Source organism: Vulpes lagopus, chromosome 5 (genome assembly GCF_018345385.1).
Source record: "Vulpes lagopus strain Blue_001 chromosome 5, ASM1834538v1, whole genome shotgun sequence".
Classification (NCBI taxonomy): domain Eukaryota; kingdom Metazoa; phylum Chordata; class Mammalia; order Carnivora; family Canidae; genus Vulpes; species Vulpes lagopus.
In genome coordinates this window covers 47,571,666-47,590,860 of record NC_054828.1, presented here as the reverse complement: position 1 = coordinate 47,590,860, position 19,195 = coordinate 47,571,666, and the positions used below count along the sequence as shown (strand labels likewise).

Sequence of the window (19,195 nt, the reverse complement as noted above, 5' to 3'; positions counted from 1 at the left end):
AAGTTAACGAAAGCACCATAGCAGATTGCCTAAAGGTTGCAATTTCTTAGTTCATTTGTGATATTTCAGTAGTGCTTCTAAAACTTGAATGTGCATACCAATCACCTAGAGGGCTTGTTAAAACATAGATTCCTGGGCAGGCTCCCAGGATTCTGACTCTGGGGGTGGGTCTGGGGTGGGGAGAATATGCATTTCTACTAAGTGCATGCTACCTGTATTGCTTTGAGTAGCTCTGATCTAAATTATATTCCACTAAATCCATTTGTAACAGCCATGCACATCCTTCCTCCCCCTACACAGTGTTATTGTCACCTACTGTCTGCCCTAAGGCCATGTGCTTCAGAGATGGAGCCTGGCCCAGACTGGTCTAAAGCCTTCCCAGAGATTGGATTAAGCATGAAATAATAGGATTCTGGCCAGTGAGCCACAAGGGTATAGTCTGCCAAAGGCCTTAGGAGAAAGGTGCTCCTCATGGAAAGAAATAGTACCTGCTCCACCCCCAGACATATGTGCCTACCCCTCACCTGCAGTTTCTTCTGCCATTTAGTGACCTTATGGTAAGCTAACTTAAGAATGAGCACGATAGGCTTAAGAAAGCAGAAGAGAAGGAAGAAAAGACTGATGTAGTCTTTATACTCAATGAGCCAACTCTGGAACATCCTACTTCAAGATTCATGTGAATCTTCTCATTTTTCAAGCCAACAGTATTTGTACATTTCTGTTCCATGAAATTAAAAGCATTCTAATTATTATAAGATTGTCCCAAAACATACATCTCAAGTGTCATTTAACATATTTAGAGCAGGGTAGGAAGAAATGAGAAGGAAAAAATTAGAAATCAGTGGCCCAGCATGAATTCCCAAATCATGAGAATCATCCTAGCCTCCAGGAAATACCTCAGCCCCCAAAAGCTCAAACTCTGCAACTTGAGTCGCTTCTGCTATTTTGGGGGTGATGTTGTGTGTTCTAGGTGGTAGCTTCTGAATATGCAAAGAGGCCTTCCTTTCTATTACAATTCCTTTAATGTGAAGGTTTTAATCACTCCTGCCTTTTTACTATATCAAACACCCCCTAAAGTTTACTTCTTTGCTTAGATGTCTGTCTGCGACACTTTGAGGATGTTAGCCTTGAAAAATGTTTTTCCAACACCTACCTCAGCACCTGACATAGTGCAGGCACCTGATAATGTGTAAATAAGAGATCAAGACTTATATTTTCATATTGTGGCTTAAGGAGCCACTAATATATATCATTTGTCAGAACTCAGTTCAAATGTAGTCTCCTCTAAAAATCTTTCAAAACTAAGTATGGTTGCCCACTACATGCTCACATGGTAAATTCTTCTAATTCTCCTTTATAATATCATGCTTTTTATTGTTTCTTCAATGTCTATCTTTTCCAACAAGTTATAATTTCTGTTGGAATAGATCATGTCTAGTTTGGACTATATTCCCAATACAGAGCTTGAAACATAGTAAATATTCAAGTAATGTTTATTAAATAATTAGTAAGAGGCTATTAAGATACTGATATGTGATAGAAATACATTAAGAAGGTCGAATCTAGTCTAATGGAGGTGGGGCCTGATAATAGCCAGGATTTAAGTCATGGAGAAGTAGGGCTAAGCAAAATATGGACTGTGTCTTGAGCAGTTGAAGGCCCCAAGGATTAAGACATTGATTTATCAGTCGATTATCAGCATGTTGCCAAAGAAATTCCAAACTGATAGCCAATCTAGAGAAAATGACCTCTAAATTTCTTTCCAATTTTTATTATCTTATATAAGCACCAACATAATGTTTTCACTAACTTTAGAAATTAAATAAAATATATATAAAATATATATTTAGATTTAGCTTAATTTAGGAAGAATATAGTCCATGTCATTCAATCATAAGAAAAATCAATAGTTGATTTTATATAATCTTTTAGTATTAAAGTTAATATTGAGTTTAGACTAAAACTATAGTAGGATTATTTACATTTACATAGTTTTTTTTTAAAGATTTATTTATTTGTTTTTAAAGAGAGAAATTATGAATGGGGCAGGCAGAAGGAAAGGGAGTTGCAGGAGGAGAGATAATCACAAGCAGACTCCCTACTGAGAGTGGATCTGGAAGCAGGGCTTGGATCTCATGACCCTGAGATCATGACCTGAGCCGAAACCAAGAGTCAGCCACTGAGCCACCTAGGCACCCCTATATTTACATAGATTTTCAAATGATTCAGTGTACATACATTTGAATGCGTAATAAATGTTTTCTGATAAAGGTAAAAGATACCAGTTTTCTGAGAACTATTCCAGCACTGAATATGCAGAGCTACTTGCTAATCAAGATTTTTGCTGATCATGCATTGCTTACTTTAAAAATTGGTTTTAACTGTTAGAATTTACACATAAATCAGATTTATCAGTAATAATATTAACTTTGCTCTCATACAATAGAGCAGCTCTTAAAGTCTTAAGAAAAAAAAAGAAAATATCACTTCTAGAAAACAGAATTTTCAGAAGAGATGTGTCAACTGGTTAATATTACCTAGCATTAATAACAGATACAAGAAGGTATGCCAAGGGGCCTAGAACACTCATTTGTTGAAAGAGGAAGGAAAAGAGATACAACATAAACTCATCATCAAGCACAAAAAATTATTTGGCAGGCTTCCCTGTAATTTGATATATGTACATTTAGATAAAACTTCTAAGCTTGGAAAAGCTTTAAGGTCAGTGAGTCCTATTCTCTTATCTTTGAGATGAAACAGGGCCCCAGAGACGCTGACGTGCCTAAGGACACAGTAGCAGTGCCAAGCTGGAATCCAAATCCTGGTGCCCTGCTTCTCCTTTCTGAGGAAGGTCTCCCCTTTCTTGGTTCCAGTACTTTTACATGGTTTGTCACCTCCAGGAGTATGCCTGAATGACAAGATGCAAAATCCAACTATGTCTATAATGTGAGGTTATTAGGTGAGACTAAAACTAAATACCAAAATAAGCATCCTTTTTTTAAAAAAGATTTTATTTATTTATTCATGAGAGGCTAAGAAAGAGGCAGAGACATAGGCAGACGGAGAAGCAGGTTCCCTGCTGGAGCCTGATGCAGGACTTGATCCCAGGATCACGAACTGAGCAGACGCTCAACCACTGAGTCACCCAGGTGCCCCTGGAGTAAGCATCATTTTATGCTCTCCACCTTTTCCCTCTATACTGTTTGTTTTCTGGGCAATGAAAAATCGAAGAAAGTTTTTCTGCACTCTCTAAATATTTCATTACCAAGGCTAAGCATTTTATCACTGGCATAAGTGAACCTAAAAGAGTGCATAGAATTGTGTTATTCCATTTTCCTGAACTCTTTGAAAGTTTTAAAATTCTAAGCAGGGTTTAAACATAAATGAAACATCACATCAGCCTTTGCCAGGGCAGCAACCAGAGGAAAGCAAACTACAAACACCTTGTCTGCAAGCCTTTGTGATCAAAGAGCAATGAAGTTACTATTAAAGGGAATATCCCCTAGAACGGTATTTTTTACACTTTGGTGACTAATATTTAAAAAGTAGACTAAAAAAAAAAAATAATAAATAAATAAAAAGTAGACTAAACATAATAGGACTATTTCATGTACATGAATACAATGAAAATTTTTTTCAAAGATACAAGTAAAATCACAGAGAAACAGAATTCTCTTGATTTGCATAGGAAAAAATAACAAATATCTAGAAATGTTTTGGAAAACAAAACATTTTGTTGTTTGTGGAAGTTAACTACAACAACATAGCCAATTTCTCCATGGTTCTCAAAAACAATCCTTAATTGTCAAAATGGTTTGGGGGCACAATCGATTTCATTTGGCAATGGCTGAAAAAAAATAAACAATGGGACTATTGGCAGAGGCAGAAATTGAGCCCTCAACAATTACTTTGCAACAAACTAAAGGAGATGTCTGCATCACCAATAACTGGGAAATAGCTTTCAAATAGAGTATTATCCCCTTTCTCACACTTAAACCCAATCAAACACATAAAGTTTAATTTTCTTTTAATGGCTTAGCAAGCCAACTTTCAAAGAATTTAATAAGCTATTAATAGAAAGATGCATGCCTGGTAGAAGAATTTTAGAGGCCTAAGAGATATGGTTTCAATTAAATGTCGAACAACCCATTAAATCACCCAAGACAAAGATGTCCACAATGCAAACACTATTACACCAAGTTCAAAATATGATAGTTTAGAAAAGATGACATAGGCTGTGTCAAAAGGACACCAATCTTTAGAAAAGTCAAGCTTCTCAAGAGATTCCAAGCAATCAGAATGGTGGTAAGTGAATCATACTTTCTCATTCACTAAATTGCAAACCCTCAAAGGATCTCCCCCTAATTTATTCTATTAATAATCCTGGGATTTTCTCCACTGGCATAAATTCTGGTTATCAAGAGAAATCACATTATGGAAAGTTAGTACAGTCCACTCTTAATTGTTCATTTTTTTACAGATAATCCAGAGCTAGTTTCATTTTCAAATATTTGTTTATATTAACTTTTCAATAATGTATATATCTGACTTTCTGAGAATTCCTAATACCCGCATTTACACATAAAAGTACCAAATACAATTTGGTGGAAATAGAAAACCACAGTATATTATTCTCTTACCTAGGGCATTTTCATCATTAGGCCAACTAATGTTCCTCACACAAATTAAGTACCTCATTATTTTAAAATTATAATTTTCTATGAAGAAAAAAATAACACACATATACAGGGAAAAGTCTCTGTGAAGCAACATCACAAGAAAACACCTATTGTCCAAAATTAACATTTTAATTTCCTCGTAAAGTTATTTTTCAATTTATCTTCAGAATATTAAAATGGCACTTCCAAGAAATGTAACAGTTAAGATTTCTTATTTCTCCAATGTTCCTTATCAATTTCTTTTTTCAGGAGGCTTTCACAAATGAAAATCATCCATCTTACTAGAAGACCCAGTAATAAAGAACAAAGGCAATTTAACCATAGAGATTACAAAGTTCATGATGGAAAACAAAGTTTTCATCAACTCAACTATCTTGAGTTTCTTTTAATTTTCTATTTATAACTGTGATTCTAATTTAACTAAGTCCCCCTCCCTCTAGCAACATAATGAATTCTAAGCCATCTCTTTAAAAAACGAAGAGTGTGCCTCAGTCATTACTTTGCCCCCTCTACTACTGTCTAAAATCTGTCACAATCCCCCTGGGCTAAAAGCATCCTAGTCATCTCAATAATCAGCAATAAGCTAAATTTAGTTTGAGGATTTGGGAAGAAGCAGGCCAAGGCCCAACCTCCACAGCCAGGCCCCAGAATGCATCTCATTCCTATATTCATCTGAGACCCCTCCAGTTAAAATTAGCTCAGCTAATCCTCCTCTGGATAGCTGCCATCCACCAAGCAGGAATCCCCCAAAAAAAGCCAAAAAAAGAGAATTCCAACAAATGGGAAAGTCGATGGGCCTCAAATATTTTTTAAGTGACACAGAGATACTCAAATGGCTTCCGCTGAAATATAAGAAAGTACCTCAATTTAAGAATATTAGTGGACATTTTTATATAATTTAGATAGATAACGGCTTATCAAGAACAATTTTTTTAAAAACTTCTCTAATATATGGTAAAAGTATATAACATGGTCTTAGCTGGCTAGATGACAATAGTTCCTGCACCATTTATAAACTTCAAATCATGTGGAAATATATTATCCCATAGCTCTTAAAACTTTTTAAAAGCAAAACCCCGACTGACAAACCTGGCAAAAAACTCACATCAGCTGAAGACCCCTAGCACCTCCAACTGTAACAGGGAATTCCTTCTCACTCAGCTAATATTCACATTTATTTAGAATAATTGAGGGCCCTGCGACAACCCCTGGAGTGGAGAATACTAGCAAATAGGAAGTAATTTCACAAGTGCAGGCAGAAGGTGACCTAAGGGCAGAATGACACCTAGGGAATTATGTCCTAGATCCAGGAAAGAAGAGTCTTCCTGTAATAAAGATATTTAAGTGCCTGAGGAACACAGACTTGGCAGATGCCCAAAGAATGTTGAACCTTCTTTTGGCCAAGGAATATATACTGAGAGTGTTCTTGCCTATCAACACTAAGCATTTTTATTAACCGAACATTTCTATTTAATGACTTATTGGTCCCAGGGTTTGAGAACAGAGATGCCCAGTTTTCCTACAAAGTACATTGCCTAGTTCTTGGGGAAGATTCAAGCCAAGAATAGCAACCCCAAGTCTTGTTCAGGAATTCAAAAACATGCGCATATAACACACAGGTATAATACCTAGATGTTCTGAATTTCAAGTGCCTACTGTAAGGGATACCCATGAAATCTCAATACAGTGTACTGCACATTGTAAGCATTCAAAAATTGTTTTGCTGAACTGGACGGAAACAAACACTGTCACCGATTTTGTATTCATATCACCTTGCAAGCTTCCCCCCTCCAACCCCTGCACTTTTTTTTTAACGTATCAACTCCCAAGTGCTGGAAGTCTAAACACCAAACTTAGAATAGGAAAATAAAGAACTGTCATACCTGCCTCGTTTCTATTTACTTCTGTTGATGACATGTGGTTATACTTATGGTGGCAACGTTATCCGTATGACTAATATCATTTTAAGAAGGAAAAGCAAAATTCACTGGCCATCTGGGACTAGGACATTCATTTAATTCATCTCATTTCAGCTTCCCAATAACCCCATAGCAACGTATTAATACCCAATATTTATGTAAGTAGAAACTGAGGTTCAGAAAAGTTATGTATCTAAGATCACCTGTCGGCAGGATTCAAACCTAAATCCAAACCCTTCTATCTTTCATAACATTTATATAATCTAAGTGGTGTTATAAAAAAAAAAAACTACAACTTAAAATAAAAATGTAGGCTAACCTACTAAATACATGGAAAATGCTGAGTTTCTCATTTGGCATCCATGACAAATTCTTCTGGAACCTCCACCAGTTCAAGACATTGTATTTCCCCAGGGATATATTATTATCTTTGTCCACAGGGAATGGACAGTCCAGTTGGAGAAACAAGCCATTTGGGTAAGTTTTTAATGTAAGAAGCAACAAAAAGTATTAGAAACGACAAGGGTTTTCGACACATTTATATCTGACTTTCAATGCTTACTTAGCTGTGACCTTTGGACAAGATACTTAAATTTCCTCAGCTGTAAGGTCATGATAAAAATCTACTTCTTACGGGCTCTTGTGAAGCTTACATGAGACAACATGTGAAAACAGAGGCCTAATATTGGTTCAAACTTTCTCCTATGGCACGAGCTAACTGTCACTGAGTGGAAATATCGATAAGTGATAGAGCAAAGATTAAACAATTTGATCTGGTACAAAAAAATTCCAAGACAAAAATCCCAAACCTTACACTTGAAAAGTGATCAGTAGAGACACCTGAATCATTAGCCAATTAGGTTTATCATTTGTAATAGCAGGCGTTAATTAAATGTATAGAGGGTTTACACCTGCGATACAAAATTTAAACGATAAACAGGAACACAATCATGTTAAATTTGGAGGCGATGGTATTGCCCTTTTGTGCAAAATAACTTAAAAGGAAAACTACCATTTAAAGCAAAAGTGGAAAAAAAAATAAAGCAAAAGTGGATGGCAACTAAATGCAGTATTGGATTGAATCATGGAACAGTGGCCTGAAGAACTCTGAAGTTTAGTTAATAGTTCTGTACCTATAATTTCTTAGTTTTGACAAATGTGGAACTTTTCTATAAATCTAAAAGTTTTCCAAGATAAAAAGCTTATTTTCTTAAAAAGCAGATGGCAAGGGAAAGAAATACACATAGCAATTCTTAGCTATTGCCACTTACTTACTTTGAATCTCCTGAAGAGAGTCATTAACAGCAAAGGCTGTGAAATCAGTCAACACACACCACCTCTGCAAGCTATTCTAACACGTAACTGTAAGGAATACCTCAAGTGTAATCGCCTTAACTTTTAAAAAGTGACTTGCCCACTTTTCCCTAGCATATTCTTGCAAAAAAAAAAAAAAACAACAACAACAACAAAAACAGCTTTCTGGTAATTTTGCTGTTGCTGTTACAAAACCGGCAAATTAACAGTTACCTCTACTTTTCCATTCTTAAGACAGTTGTTCAATCGGAATATAAAAAGCCTCTCTCACCGCATATAACTTATAACATGAATTTGAAAGTCTAATGACAAGTGACATTTCTGAGCTCAGTGCTAAATGCAGGCGTAAGTTGTCCCATCTGTTTCCATAATAAGACAGGCAGTGAAAATACTCTTTATTATACAAAACTCAAAGAAGGGTTAAGAAAGGGATATAAAGGGATGCTTGGGTGGTTCAGTGGTTTAGCGCCTGCCTTTGGCTGGGGTGTGATCCTGGAGTCCCAGGATCGAGTCCCACGTCGGGCTCCCTGCATGGAGCCTGCTTCTCCCTCTGCCTGTGTCTCTGCCTCTCTCTCTCTTATGAATAAATAGATTTAAAAAAAAAAGAAAAAAGGGATATAAAACTTCCTAGGGCATTTTTATTTCTAGGGTTAAAAATGGCCATAACTGACAATTTTTTTAAAAATACATCTGTTGAGAGTCACATTAAGTGGTTGTGAACTTTCACTAGCTCTTAGCTGTGTGTTGGGCAAGATAGCTGAAGCTTTTAACAGTCTGGGGTCTGAAAGAAAAGGGTTTATTACTTGCAATAGCACTAGGCAAATCCTATGCTAAAAACTAGTGAGTGGCAGGTTTAAGGCAGCACCAATCCCACTGTTTACAATCTACACACACAGACACACACACACACACACAGAGAGAGAGAGAGAGAGAGAGAAGCAGTGTGAATGCTTAACTCCGTTCAGAGGCATTCGCGAACCTTTTTAATTACACGTGTAAAATCTAGAGGGCAATTTTCAAGATTCAAAGCAACCTGAAGAATCTCCCCAGATTTTCAAAAAGGGGAAATAAGCAGCAATGCAGCAAAGTCGTTTCTCTTACTGAAAATGACCTCCAGCTCCTCCAAGCGACTCCGGGTTTCGCAAGAACTGAATCTGAGACTCCAACCACGTCCACACTCACATACAGGCGGGAGGAGAAGCAGAGAACACTAAAGCTCCCCCAACAGTCCTGGCAAAACCCACCTAACCTTCCCCGCAACCCTCCCAGCTCCCCTTCCCGGTCGGTTACCTTGACTTCCACCAGGAAAAAGAGAAGACCGGTCGATCAGCAGCCAAAAAAGCCTGTTTTATCGTCATGTACCGCCACTATCCTAGCGAGCCCGAGTGCCACTAACCTGATTTCGGGGACGCAGAATTGAATCCGGGTAGGGCCCAGGGGGGATGAACTCTCCGTACCCGAAATGCCAACCCGAGCAGCTCACAGCAGCTCAAATGTCAATTTGAGGAAAAGGGTTTCGCTGACAGGATCTCAAAGGACCATTTCCACTTCCAAACCACCACCACCACCACCACCACCACCCCCCGACGGAAGCAACCCGGGAGACAAAAAAAAAAAAAGAAGGGTGTCTTACCTTGCACATATCTCGACATTTTAGGGATCTAGTAAAAGACTCTGATGAAGTATGTATATGTGTGTTAATTTCTAGAGGAGCCACGCTATGGGGCAGGTCTCTCTTCCTCCCCGGCTTTAACTCACCGCCGTGCTCTTTCTCCCCTTCCTACGGCCAGTCACTTAAGGGAGAGTTATTTATTCAAAGCGATTAAAATTACCTCAAAAAAAAAAAAAAAAAAAGAAAAGAAAAAGAAAAGCCCAAACCAAACAAACACCAGGAAAACCTCCTCCACTTCAGAAAAGACAGGAACTTCGTGTGACTGAGCCTGCCTGGAACTCCTGTCTACACCGCGCTCCTGACACACACCAGGGCCAGCTGGAGACTCCCGGAAAAGGTTTAAAAAAAAAAAAAAAATCACCACACGAACTTAAATTTCATCAATGAAAGAGGAGGATCTACGACGGCGATTTCGCCGCCCCCCCCCGTCCCCACGCCCTCCTGGGCAGGACGGCGGCAAACGCCCGCCCGGCCGCACCCCCCGTCCCCTCCCCCTCGCGGCCGTCCAGCCTCCGGCCAGGTCCCCGGGAAACCCCGGGCGACAGCTGCGGGCGCCCGAGCAGGGTCCGGGGAGGCGGGGGGAGGCCGCGAAGAGGGGGCGACGCCACCATTTGTTAGCAGCCCGCGGACGCCCCGGGACCCGGAGGCGGCGAGATCCCGCGCGCCCGCCGGCGGCCCGGGGCCTCCAGGTCGCCCCCTTGCAGCGGAGAGCGGCGACACCGGCCCCGGCGCGTCCTCCGGGAGAGGGGGAGGGGGGAAGGCCCCCTCCCCCCTCCCCGCTGCAAACGCGCGGGGGCCGCCCGCGAGGGGAGGGGGGGCAGGAGCGCGGGAGGGCCCCGCACCCCAAATTCGGCCTCCCGGGCCACAGAGCCGGTCGCGGAGCGGAGCTTAACGCAGCTCCGGGAGGGAAACACACCCGCCCGAGGGGTCGTGGGAAGCCCTTCCCCGCCCCTCTCCACACCGCCGCCGCGAGACCCACCTTCAGCTTCTTTCAGCAGCTGAGAAACTGGGGGGCGTTTATGGCGCCCCGGGAGGAAGGCTCGCAGGCTGAGAGAATGTCACCTCTGAGGCACCCTTTTCTCTCCCCCCTCCCCTCACACACACACACGCACAACTTGAACTCCTCGCCAGCGGTCGCCGCCCAGCCGCCGGCCCCCTTGCGCCCACCTGGCTGCGGACTTCTGACACCCCAAGCCCCCACTTTCTCCCAAACACCTCCCCTCCCCCTCCATTTGGGAGCGGAGGGAGGGCCCCCCCCCGCTTCAATGCGGAAATGTCCCCGCGGCTCCTACAGGCAGGAGCAACCGCCAATCAGGAGCCGAGGTGGACGCAAGGCCTGGCCAATGAGACGCGCGGAGGTGGCAGGGGGCGGGGCGTCCGCGAGGGAGCCCCGCGGAGGTGGGCGCGCTGAGCCGGACCCCGGGAGGCGTCTGAGGGGGCCGCACGTGCGGCGGCGGGGCAGGGGGTGTCTCACCGGGTAGAATCCCCCGCCTCCTGCAGATACTTCAGCACGAGTGGGCTTTAAAAAAAAAAAACAAATTTTTTTTTTTAAACAGTCCTTCAGAAATGTCCCGGTTTACCTGGGATTGAAGATCGGTATCTAAACGGCGGCTGGAGCCGGAACGCCCCGGGGCAGCCACCTGAGCGAGCCCAGGCCCTTCACTGTAGATTCCTGCCGTCCTCGCTCCCTGTGTCCTGAGGAGGGTGCAGGTGCGTGAAGGAGTAAGCAGGGGGATGTGTGGGGCCCGCTGACAGAAGGAGGGACTTAGGGACTCGGAAAAGTGCCGGATGGAGGCTCCGCCACCGGAGCCCCCCGCCCCCCCACACACACACTACCTACTCCCGCCGGGACTTCTGCTGCCATAGGCAGATTTCCTTTCCTGACTCAAGTGGAAATGGCCGTGACCCCAGAGATGCTCACCTCTGATATTCTCGAAGTCCACAAGGAAGGAAGATGTTGAGAGAACGTGTGGCGGTGGTGTGGCGGCCAGAGGGGCCCCGCCCAGCGCCCGCTAAGGCACACCTGGTGTGGCCCACACCTGTAGGACTCAGAGGGTGTGTCTCAGACCCCACGACCCCGTCAGCCTGCGTCAGGACAGATCAATTGTCAGCGCTCCCTTAGGGGCCTCCGATAAACCAAGTAAATCTAGGAGTTTGAGGCTTTGGACCACACTAATCAACCAAGGTAAAGTGTGAATCTTCTAATGATGATTCATCCCTAAACAAAACCTTCATGTTCTTTAGTGCCACATATTCATATGGAAGTGTCCTTTGAGAAGTGACACAGACGAGGCCGGTGATGGGTCATGCTACAGAGCAACACAAGGTATCTTGCTGATAGGTTTCTTATGTGAAATACAAAAGGGTTGACCTCTCGGCTAGAAAACCAATTTCCCCAAATAAAACCAAGGAAATATCCAAAAAAAACCCGATATCGGGGCACCTGGGTTGCAGTGGTGGAACATCTGACATCCCAAGCCCCCACTTTCTCCCAAACACCTCCCCTCCCCCTCCATTTGGAAGGCTTTGGTCGGAGCCTTCGGCTCAGGTCATGATCCCCGGTTGTGGGATCGAGTCCCGCATCAGGCTCCCCCCGCAGGGACCCTGCTTCTCCCTTTGCCTGTGTGTGTGTGTGTGTCTCTCTCTCTGTCTCTCTGTCTCTCCCTCATGAATAAATAAAATCTTAAAAAATAAGGGCAGCCCAGGTGGCTCAGCGGTTTAGCGCCGCCTTCAGCCCAGGGAGTGTCCCACGTTGGGCTCCCCGCATGGAGCCTGCTTCTCCCTCTGCCTGTGTCTCTGCCTCTCTCTCTCTCTCTCTCTCTCTCTCTGTGTGTGTGTGTGTGTGTGTGTGTGTGTGTGTGTGTGTCTCATGAATAAATAAATACAATCTTAAAAAATATTTTTTAAAAATAATAAAAAATAAAACCCAGGTACCTACATCTTAATAAGAGCACTTAGAGACACAATCTTTTTAAAAATCTTTTATTTATTTATGATAGTCACAGAGAGAGAGAGGCAGAGACATAGGCAGAGGGAGAAGCAGGCTCCATGCACCAGGAGCCCGACGTGGGATTCGATCCCAGGTCTCCAGGATCACGCCCTGGGCCAAAGGCAGGTGCTAAACCGCTGCGCCACCCAGGGATCCCGGAGACACAATCTTAATCAGAATCTCCGCCTCTGTTGTGTGAGGTAGAGAAATTATAGGCACCAATTAGGATTTATCAATCAGTGGTAACACCAAAATAAGATGCCACCAAAACATTTGGGCCTGTAGGTTTGCTTAGCCTGCAAAAGATAAAGGGCAACGAAGAGTCTTTCATTTATATAAGGTTTTTATTTTTTTGTCAGTGGGAGGATCAGTTATTTTCCAACTTTACAGAAGGTTAAGGAGAGAAAGTGCGTTTTCATTACAGCAAGAAGATTTGGTAATACCTAGGAATGATATCTTGATTTATGAATGATTAGATATTGAGATATAGTGCCAAGGGATATTGTACATTTGCTGCCTCAAAAAATCTCCAAATGGTAAAGTAACTGCCTGTCTTCAACGGTTATGTCCATAATTGCCCATAGACTGGTTCTTGGAGAAGTAGCACCCTAGAAGCTCTTTTCCCAAGTATTACTTTCAAATAGTGCCCTGTAAAATGGAATTTCTTTATACAGTGATTTAAACTTAAGTTTTGAACCTCCAAACGTTCTGTAAAAGAGCCTCCCACTCCCTCAGAGCCACTAGAAACGACCTCACTTGACAGATCAGGTGAGGATAGGGGAGAAAGGTCATGGCAATGGAGCACTTGCAAGTCTGCTTAAAAGGCAATTTCCTACTTCTCTGTATACTTATACATCTTAATGCCTGAAAAAAAATCACTTTCTCTGGGATGTGTATTTAATCCTTTTTTAAAGGACATACTACTGTGGAGTTTACCTTCAAAGTGCATGATGTTGATACATCTGTCATTAGAAATCTGTAATATGGATAGATAGATTTGCAGGTTAAACCTTTGCAGAAACTTGGGGGTATTCTAAAGGAGGATAAAGATGGGGGCCTGGGAAGGACTGTGTGTGCAGGAGTAAGTTGAAATGAGATGCCTTTTTAGATTTAATGCTCGGCACAGTATCTGGTCCATACCAAGCATTCAGTCAATGAGTGTATACTGAATAGCCAGTTTAGTGCCACCATAAGATTCTAAAATTTAACTTCTATTTAGAGGTAAAGAATTTCTAAGTTATAGTTATTTCTACCTAGAATGTGAACTTGGGCCAAAGTATAATAGCAGTAAATGCAATGTCCTGATGGCTTTACAGTAAGTTTTGCTAACTCCCAACATGAGCATTATCCAATAAGAGGTGGTTTTGAAATTGCTAAAGTATGAAATAACTGTACAGACCAGCCATGTGTGTGGTCTATTATTTTTTTCTTGTCTATCCTACTTCCATACCCTACACACAAGAAAATAAAGCAAGGCAGTTTGGGAGAACATGTCAGAGACATAAAAATTTCTCTGTACTGCCCCGAGTGTTTAGCCAAGAAACCAGGCAGCAATTATATACTAGACTGTTGCCCAGATTCAATATTGGCTTCTATCTGTACCTATCTAAATCCTAGGCCACCCACATGAAGAAGGGAAAAGGGGCCACTGTTAGTCAGAAATTACCACGTACCGACTAGATCTAACAATAGGGCATTTCATTTTGAGTCAAAAGGTAACCAAACAGGGTTAACTGGAAGAAGGTATCAAATAATATCGATGAGACAAACTGCTAATGAATGAGTAGACTAAAAAAATGAATGGTGTTTCCAATTACTTGAGGAAGAGAAAGATTTCATTCTTTCCTGTTGCCAACATGCTGTTGTTAATGAATCAGGAAGTTTGTTGAAACAAGTTGTGAATTTAAATTATGACATATCCTTCCATTTATTCATACTATGATTTTTAAATTACATTTGCAGATTATTTAACTTTTATATCATAACAGTAGCAGTTATTTCAAATAACTTAAGATGCTTTAAAAAATAAGGCTGTCTTCCATTACAGATAATTATCTAAGTTGATAAGAGTTGATAAATCTTCTAAGTAGTTTTGAAAGTCATCAGGCTCAGAAGAATGTGGTTTAACTACAACATGTATTATCTTGTTCACATTTATCAATAATTCCCCTCTAGATTCTCCTTTGAGAGTTGCATAGAGGGCACGTCCTTACTGTGTTGTCTCCTGCTTCTCCTGTTCTGCATGTTGCCCAGAGGAGAGTGTCGGTGAGAAATGGTGATGCCCATGAAATGGTTGTATCTCTCTCATGTGCCAAACTGCATCTCCAGCACCCCCTTTATGATAGATGCAAAGGAGTCATTTCTTTAATGAGTAGATAACCATTAAAAAAAAACCCTATATTCTCTCAGGATTTTTAATAAACATAGATCATCATGTAATCATAATTCAGAAATATAAAAAGACTCGCTAAGTAATAATATATTGCTTCTAAATCATAAGACAAAATAAACATTCTGCTTTGCTGTAGTGATATATGTATAGATGATGAGGCTACTTATTGACTTTGAAATCCTCATACAGAAGAGCGGTGAAATAGAAAAGTATTCCGTTTAATCCTATTTTTTCATCCTCTTTCAACCATATTAAAGATTCCCTGTTGTGCCTTCCATCGAATGTCTTTTGATGGTTTTCCAAACATCTCTGTCCCTGGTCTAGCTTATTAAATTTCCTGCCAGTGCCACCACTGGAAAGGAAAGGATAAAGAACTTCTGTTCCCTAACTTAGTCTTGGGGAATTTATTTTAAGCATTTCACACCCACCACTCGTAGTATTAAAGAGAAAATCCTCAGGACTGTTCTTTGGATGAGACCTAAATAATTGGGTGACTATACGTCATTAAATGGGAAATAGGATTAGGGAATTAAAAGTAACAATGTTTTCCCCTCTCTAGAGTGGAAAGAAGGAGGAATGTCATTTAGAGAAAAGACCACAGAAAAAATTAATGTTAAGTGCTGGTACCATTTTTAGTTGAACTTTTAAAAAAGCATTCCAGTAAGGATGTGCCTCTTTAAAAATATATTTATCTAACCAGTGCCAGAATGTCCATAATGAATAGCAGTACTCTGTTGCCCTACCTCTCTTCACTCCGTCTGTGCACGCCAGAGGCAACCATTTTTCTTCTGACAGTTATATACACCTATTTCTAAATGCTTATATTGCCATTTTTTTGGTTCCTGGATTTTAGGCAGTATATGTTTGACTTCTTTTATAAGAGTTATAGACTTCACTTATTTAAAACCTTCGCTTTGTTTTCTCCTTTGTATTAGCTTCCTAAACTTTGCAGAGCTATTATTTCCTAACCTCTTCCTCATCCACAGCACAGAGAGAAAATGATAATATTTGTATGACATCCTGAGATAACCTAGAGGGAGTTTGTGGGCATCATATTGGACTTGGTGATAGGTTAATTGCTTTTTAAATAATAAAAGTATGAAAATAAAAGTAAGTGCAAAGCAAAGTAATAGGGGAATTATTAGCTACTGAACTTGTATAAAACTCTGAGATAAAATGTTTTCAAATTTTTGAATGAGAAATTTGAACTTACCTGTGAACTCAAAAGTGAACATAACTTTTGAGTCAGGCTTTATGCTTGAAAAAGCTACACATAGTTTTTGATCAAGGCTTTCAAATTATATTCTCTTCAAATCTCTTGATAGTCACTATGGTAGACTGAAGAGTGGTCCTCAAAGATAACCAGTTCTTAACCCCTTGTACCTGTGACTATGGTAACAGGGACTTTCAGGATTTTCAGATGGAGAGATTATCCTTTGATTACTTGGTTAGGCCCTAAATGTATTCACTAGTGTCTTTATAAAATGAGGCAGAAAGGGGCCCCTGGCTGACTCAGTTAGTAGAGCTTGTGACTCTTGATCTTGGGGTCATGAGGAAGCCCCACGTTGGAAGTAGAGGTTATATAAAAAATAATAAAGCATAGGTAGAAGGAGATTTGAAAACAGACAAGAAAAAAGGTGATGTGATAATGGAGGCAGGGGGAGAAAAGGCAACATGATTCAAGGCCATGAGCAAAGCAATGGAAACAGCCTACAGAAGATGAAAAAGACGAGCAAATGATTTTCCTCTAGAGTCTGTAGATGTAATGTGCCCCTGCTGACACCTTGATTCCAGAGAAACAACCCATTTCAGACTTCAGGCTTCCAGAACTGTAAGAGAATAAACATATATTGTTATAAACCACTCAGTTTGTGGTCATTTGTTTTAGCAACCAGAGGAAACTAACACAGTCACTATTCATGAGAAATGTTGATGCATAGAGTTAAGCAAAATTTTTTAACCATTTCTTTAGAAACCATAAAAAAAAGTATAGTGGTTGAAATTATATTCAAGGAGTCTAACAGTTCTTTTTACTGATAAACACAATAATGAAATTTGATGTGATAAGGCAAGTGGATTTTTGGTTCAGCTGCACTTTTTCCTAGCAAATTATTTTCAAATAATGATGAAGCTTTGATTTGTAACACACACACATTGTTGGATCAGTAAGACCAAAACTAGTTTGGATGCCGCTGAAAGAGCATATCAGCTGCAAACAATCAGCAGTATCTGATGTCTGTGAAGTCAGAGTTTCAGAGCCACCAAAGTTGCACCATCCAGGAGCTACATGCTTGCTGTGCTGTGCTAAACACAGCCAAGGAGGTACTCTGCCATCTGGACATCTGCTTCAGCAGCCAACTGCTGAGCATACTGCTATTCACCTTGGATGAGTGGCCTGTGGAACTACTGAATGTTTTTCATCATCCACTCCACCTGTAGAGACTCTGTTCTTCTTGGACCACCCTCTGATAAAGGCTGCTAGCAGCTGGAGGCAACCAGCCCTGGGGGGTTCCAACTGCCTGTGCCAGGCCTTAAAGGCTCAACATCATGCTTCACAGCTATAAGCCATTCAAAGCATTGAATTAGAAAATTCTGGTTTATATTACCCCTCCCACCACTGCTGTGCAGCACACCAAGAAAATGAGAATTTGGAGCACAGAACAGTGCTGGGAGAGACAGACCGTTCTCAATTATCAGTGACTTTCAACCAGTGTTTAACAAAGAAAACATTAGAGGTTTGCAAACATACTGAAGTCTTGGCTTTGCACGGATCTATATGGTAACAAAAACTGAGATTATTGGAATAATAGAAATAAACTTATTGAACACTACTATCTGGATTTGGAGCATCACAGATAGATTCAGAGACTTTAAACTGTTTGATACATAACACAGATAAGCAGGAGATGGAGACCAGATAAAGCCACAGATGGAGTACCAGGATAATTAAAGAAAAATAAGGATCCAAATATACCAAAACTTTGTTTAAGCCATGTTAGCTTGAGGGTTTTACCAGTTTCCTAATGAGAAGGAATAAAACAATGCTAAAATCACACTGGTAATTACTGAAATCTTTGTGTGTGTGTGTGTGTGTTGGTATTTATTACATATGTCCATATATTTATCAATCACTTACATCCTTTCTTATTCCAAAAAGAATTTGAGGCCGAGATGTATATATTCCTGATTAAGTTCACTGCTTAGTGCACTGGATATGGTATAGTTCATTATGCAGTGGTAATTCGGTTTAGTCATTCTCGTCTAATCTTCTGTTGTCTTTAGTCATTTGAAAGCACCCCTTCAGGTATTATTTTTAAAATGGCTTTTTCTCAACCTAGTGCAACCAAATGATAACAGTCTAGGATCCAAAGAGATTTAGGAAGTAAACAGAATTGCCTGTTGTTTAGGTAGGTGCACTAGATTAGGTGTGTTACACATTACACGATCAATCCCTAAAGCTGTAAACACTGAGGTCCTTTGTGAAGAATCCATACAAAATAAAAGGTGTTTGTTTTAATTTATTGGTATTTTTTCCGTTTCAGGAACTCATATTGGTTTCTTAAGGAGGCAGAAGAGTATACTGGAAAAAAAAAAAAAAAAGACTGGAAAATAGCCTGTTGTTTTTTTTTTTTTTTCAGTTCTGCCACTTAGAACCCAAAAAACTTGGATAAATTACTTGATTAACCCTGTAAGACTTAGTTTCCTCACCGAAATGAGAATAACACCTAATAACCTGTCTTGCCTCTTACAGAGTTATCATAAATATCATCTCACTGACTGTTGGCACAGAGTATGAGTGATGATGATGATTTCAATTAATGATTTCCTGTATTGCCGTGACATAATGTCAAGTTATTATTCCTGTTATTACATATTTATATTTTCCCTACGTAGATGCAAGGAACTTTATCTATCTTATATCCCCAGAGCATATCACAGTGGTTGGCACTCAAAAGAAATTTGTTGAATGAACTTCAAATGAGATATTTATGAAATAATTTAAAAGCTGTAGAGTGCTATATAGGTATATATTGGTTGTTCCTCATTTCTTTAGGTATCAATATTTTGGATGGCAAATGGTCAACTTATAAATTTACCTTTAGAACACTAAAGAGAGCATTTCAAAACAAATTCTGTTGTGATAGTGTTAACAAAGATGGCCACAGTTCCTTCCATCCCTGTGTCCCACTCCTTTGCAAGGTGATTTTGTCACTTCTCCCATTAAGAGGT

The 19,195-nt window shown here is 40.5% G+C and overlaps 2 protein-coding genes and 1 long non-coding RNA gene across 6 annotated transcripts in view; 2 read left to right on the top strand and 1 right to left on the bottom strand.

Annotated features, from left to right (window-relative positions):
• Window positions 1–11,183, bottom strand: part of UGP2 (UDP-glucose pyrophosphorylase 2) — a 67,571-nt gene extending 56,388 nt beyond the window's left edge. Inside the window, exon 1 of one of the 4 annotated variants that reach the window (XM_041755771.1) lies at window positions 11,165–11,183. Coding sequence is in view for 1 of the 4 variants with exons in the window: in XM_041755768.1 (XP_041611702.1) it covers window positions 9,546–9,564 (19 nt within the window). In the remaining 3 variants the exon portion in view is untranslated. Of the gene's footprint in view, window positions 1–9,202; window positions 9,350–9,545; window positions 9,882–10,563; window positions 10,800–11,164 lie in introns of those variants that run through there. The other 3 variants (XM_041755769.1, XM_041755768.1, XM_041755770.1) reach the window with 3 other exon arrangements.
• Window positions 9,968–11,065, top strand: LOC121491765 (translation initiation factor IF-2-like). The gene has a single exon (XM_041756944.1). The coding sequence runs from the start codon at window positions 9,968–9,970 to the stop codon at window positions 11,063–11,065; it is 1,098 nt and encodes a 365-aa protein (XP_041612878.1).
• Window positions 11,130–19,195, top strand: part of LOC121491200 — a 67,331-nt gene continuing 59,265 nt past the window's right edge. Inside the window, exon 1 of the long non-coding RNA XR_005987895.1 lies at window positions 11,130–11,769. This is a non-coding gene — a long non-coding RNA (uncharacterized LOC121491200). The remainder of the gene's footprint in view (window positions 11,770–19,195) is intronic.

Excerpts from the sequence above, each read along its gene's own strand:
- LOC121491765 (XM_041756944.1), top strand. The coding sequence starts at position 9,968 with ATGAAAGAGGAGGATCTACGACGGCGATTTCGCCGCCCCCCCCCGTCC.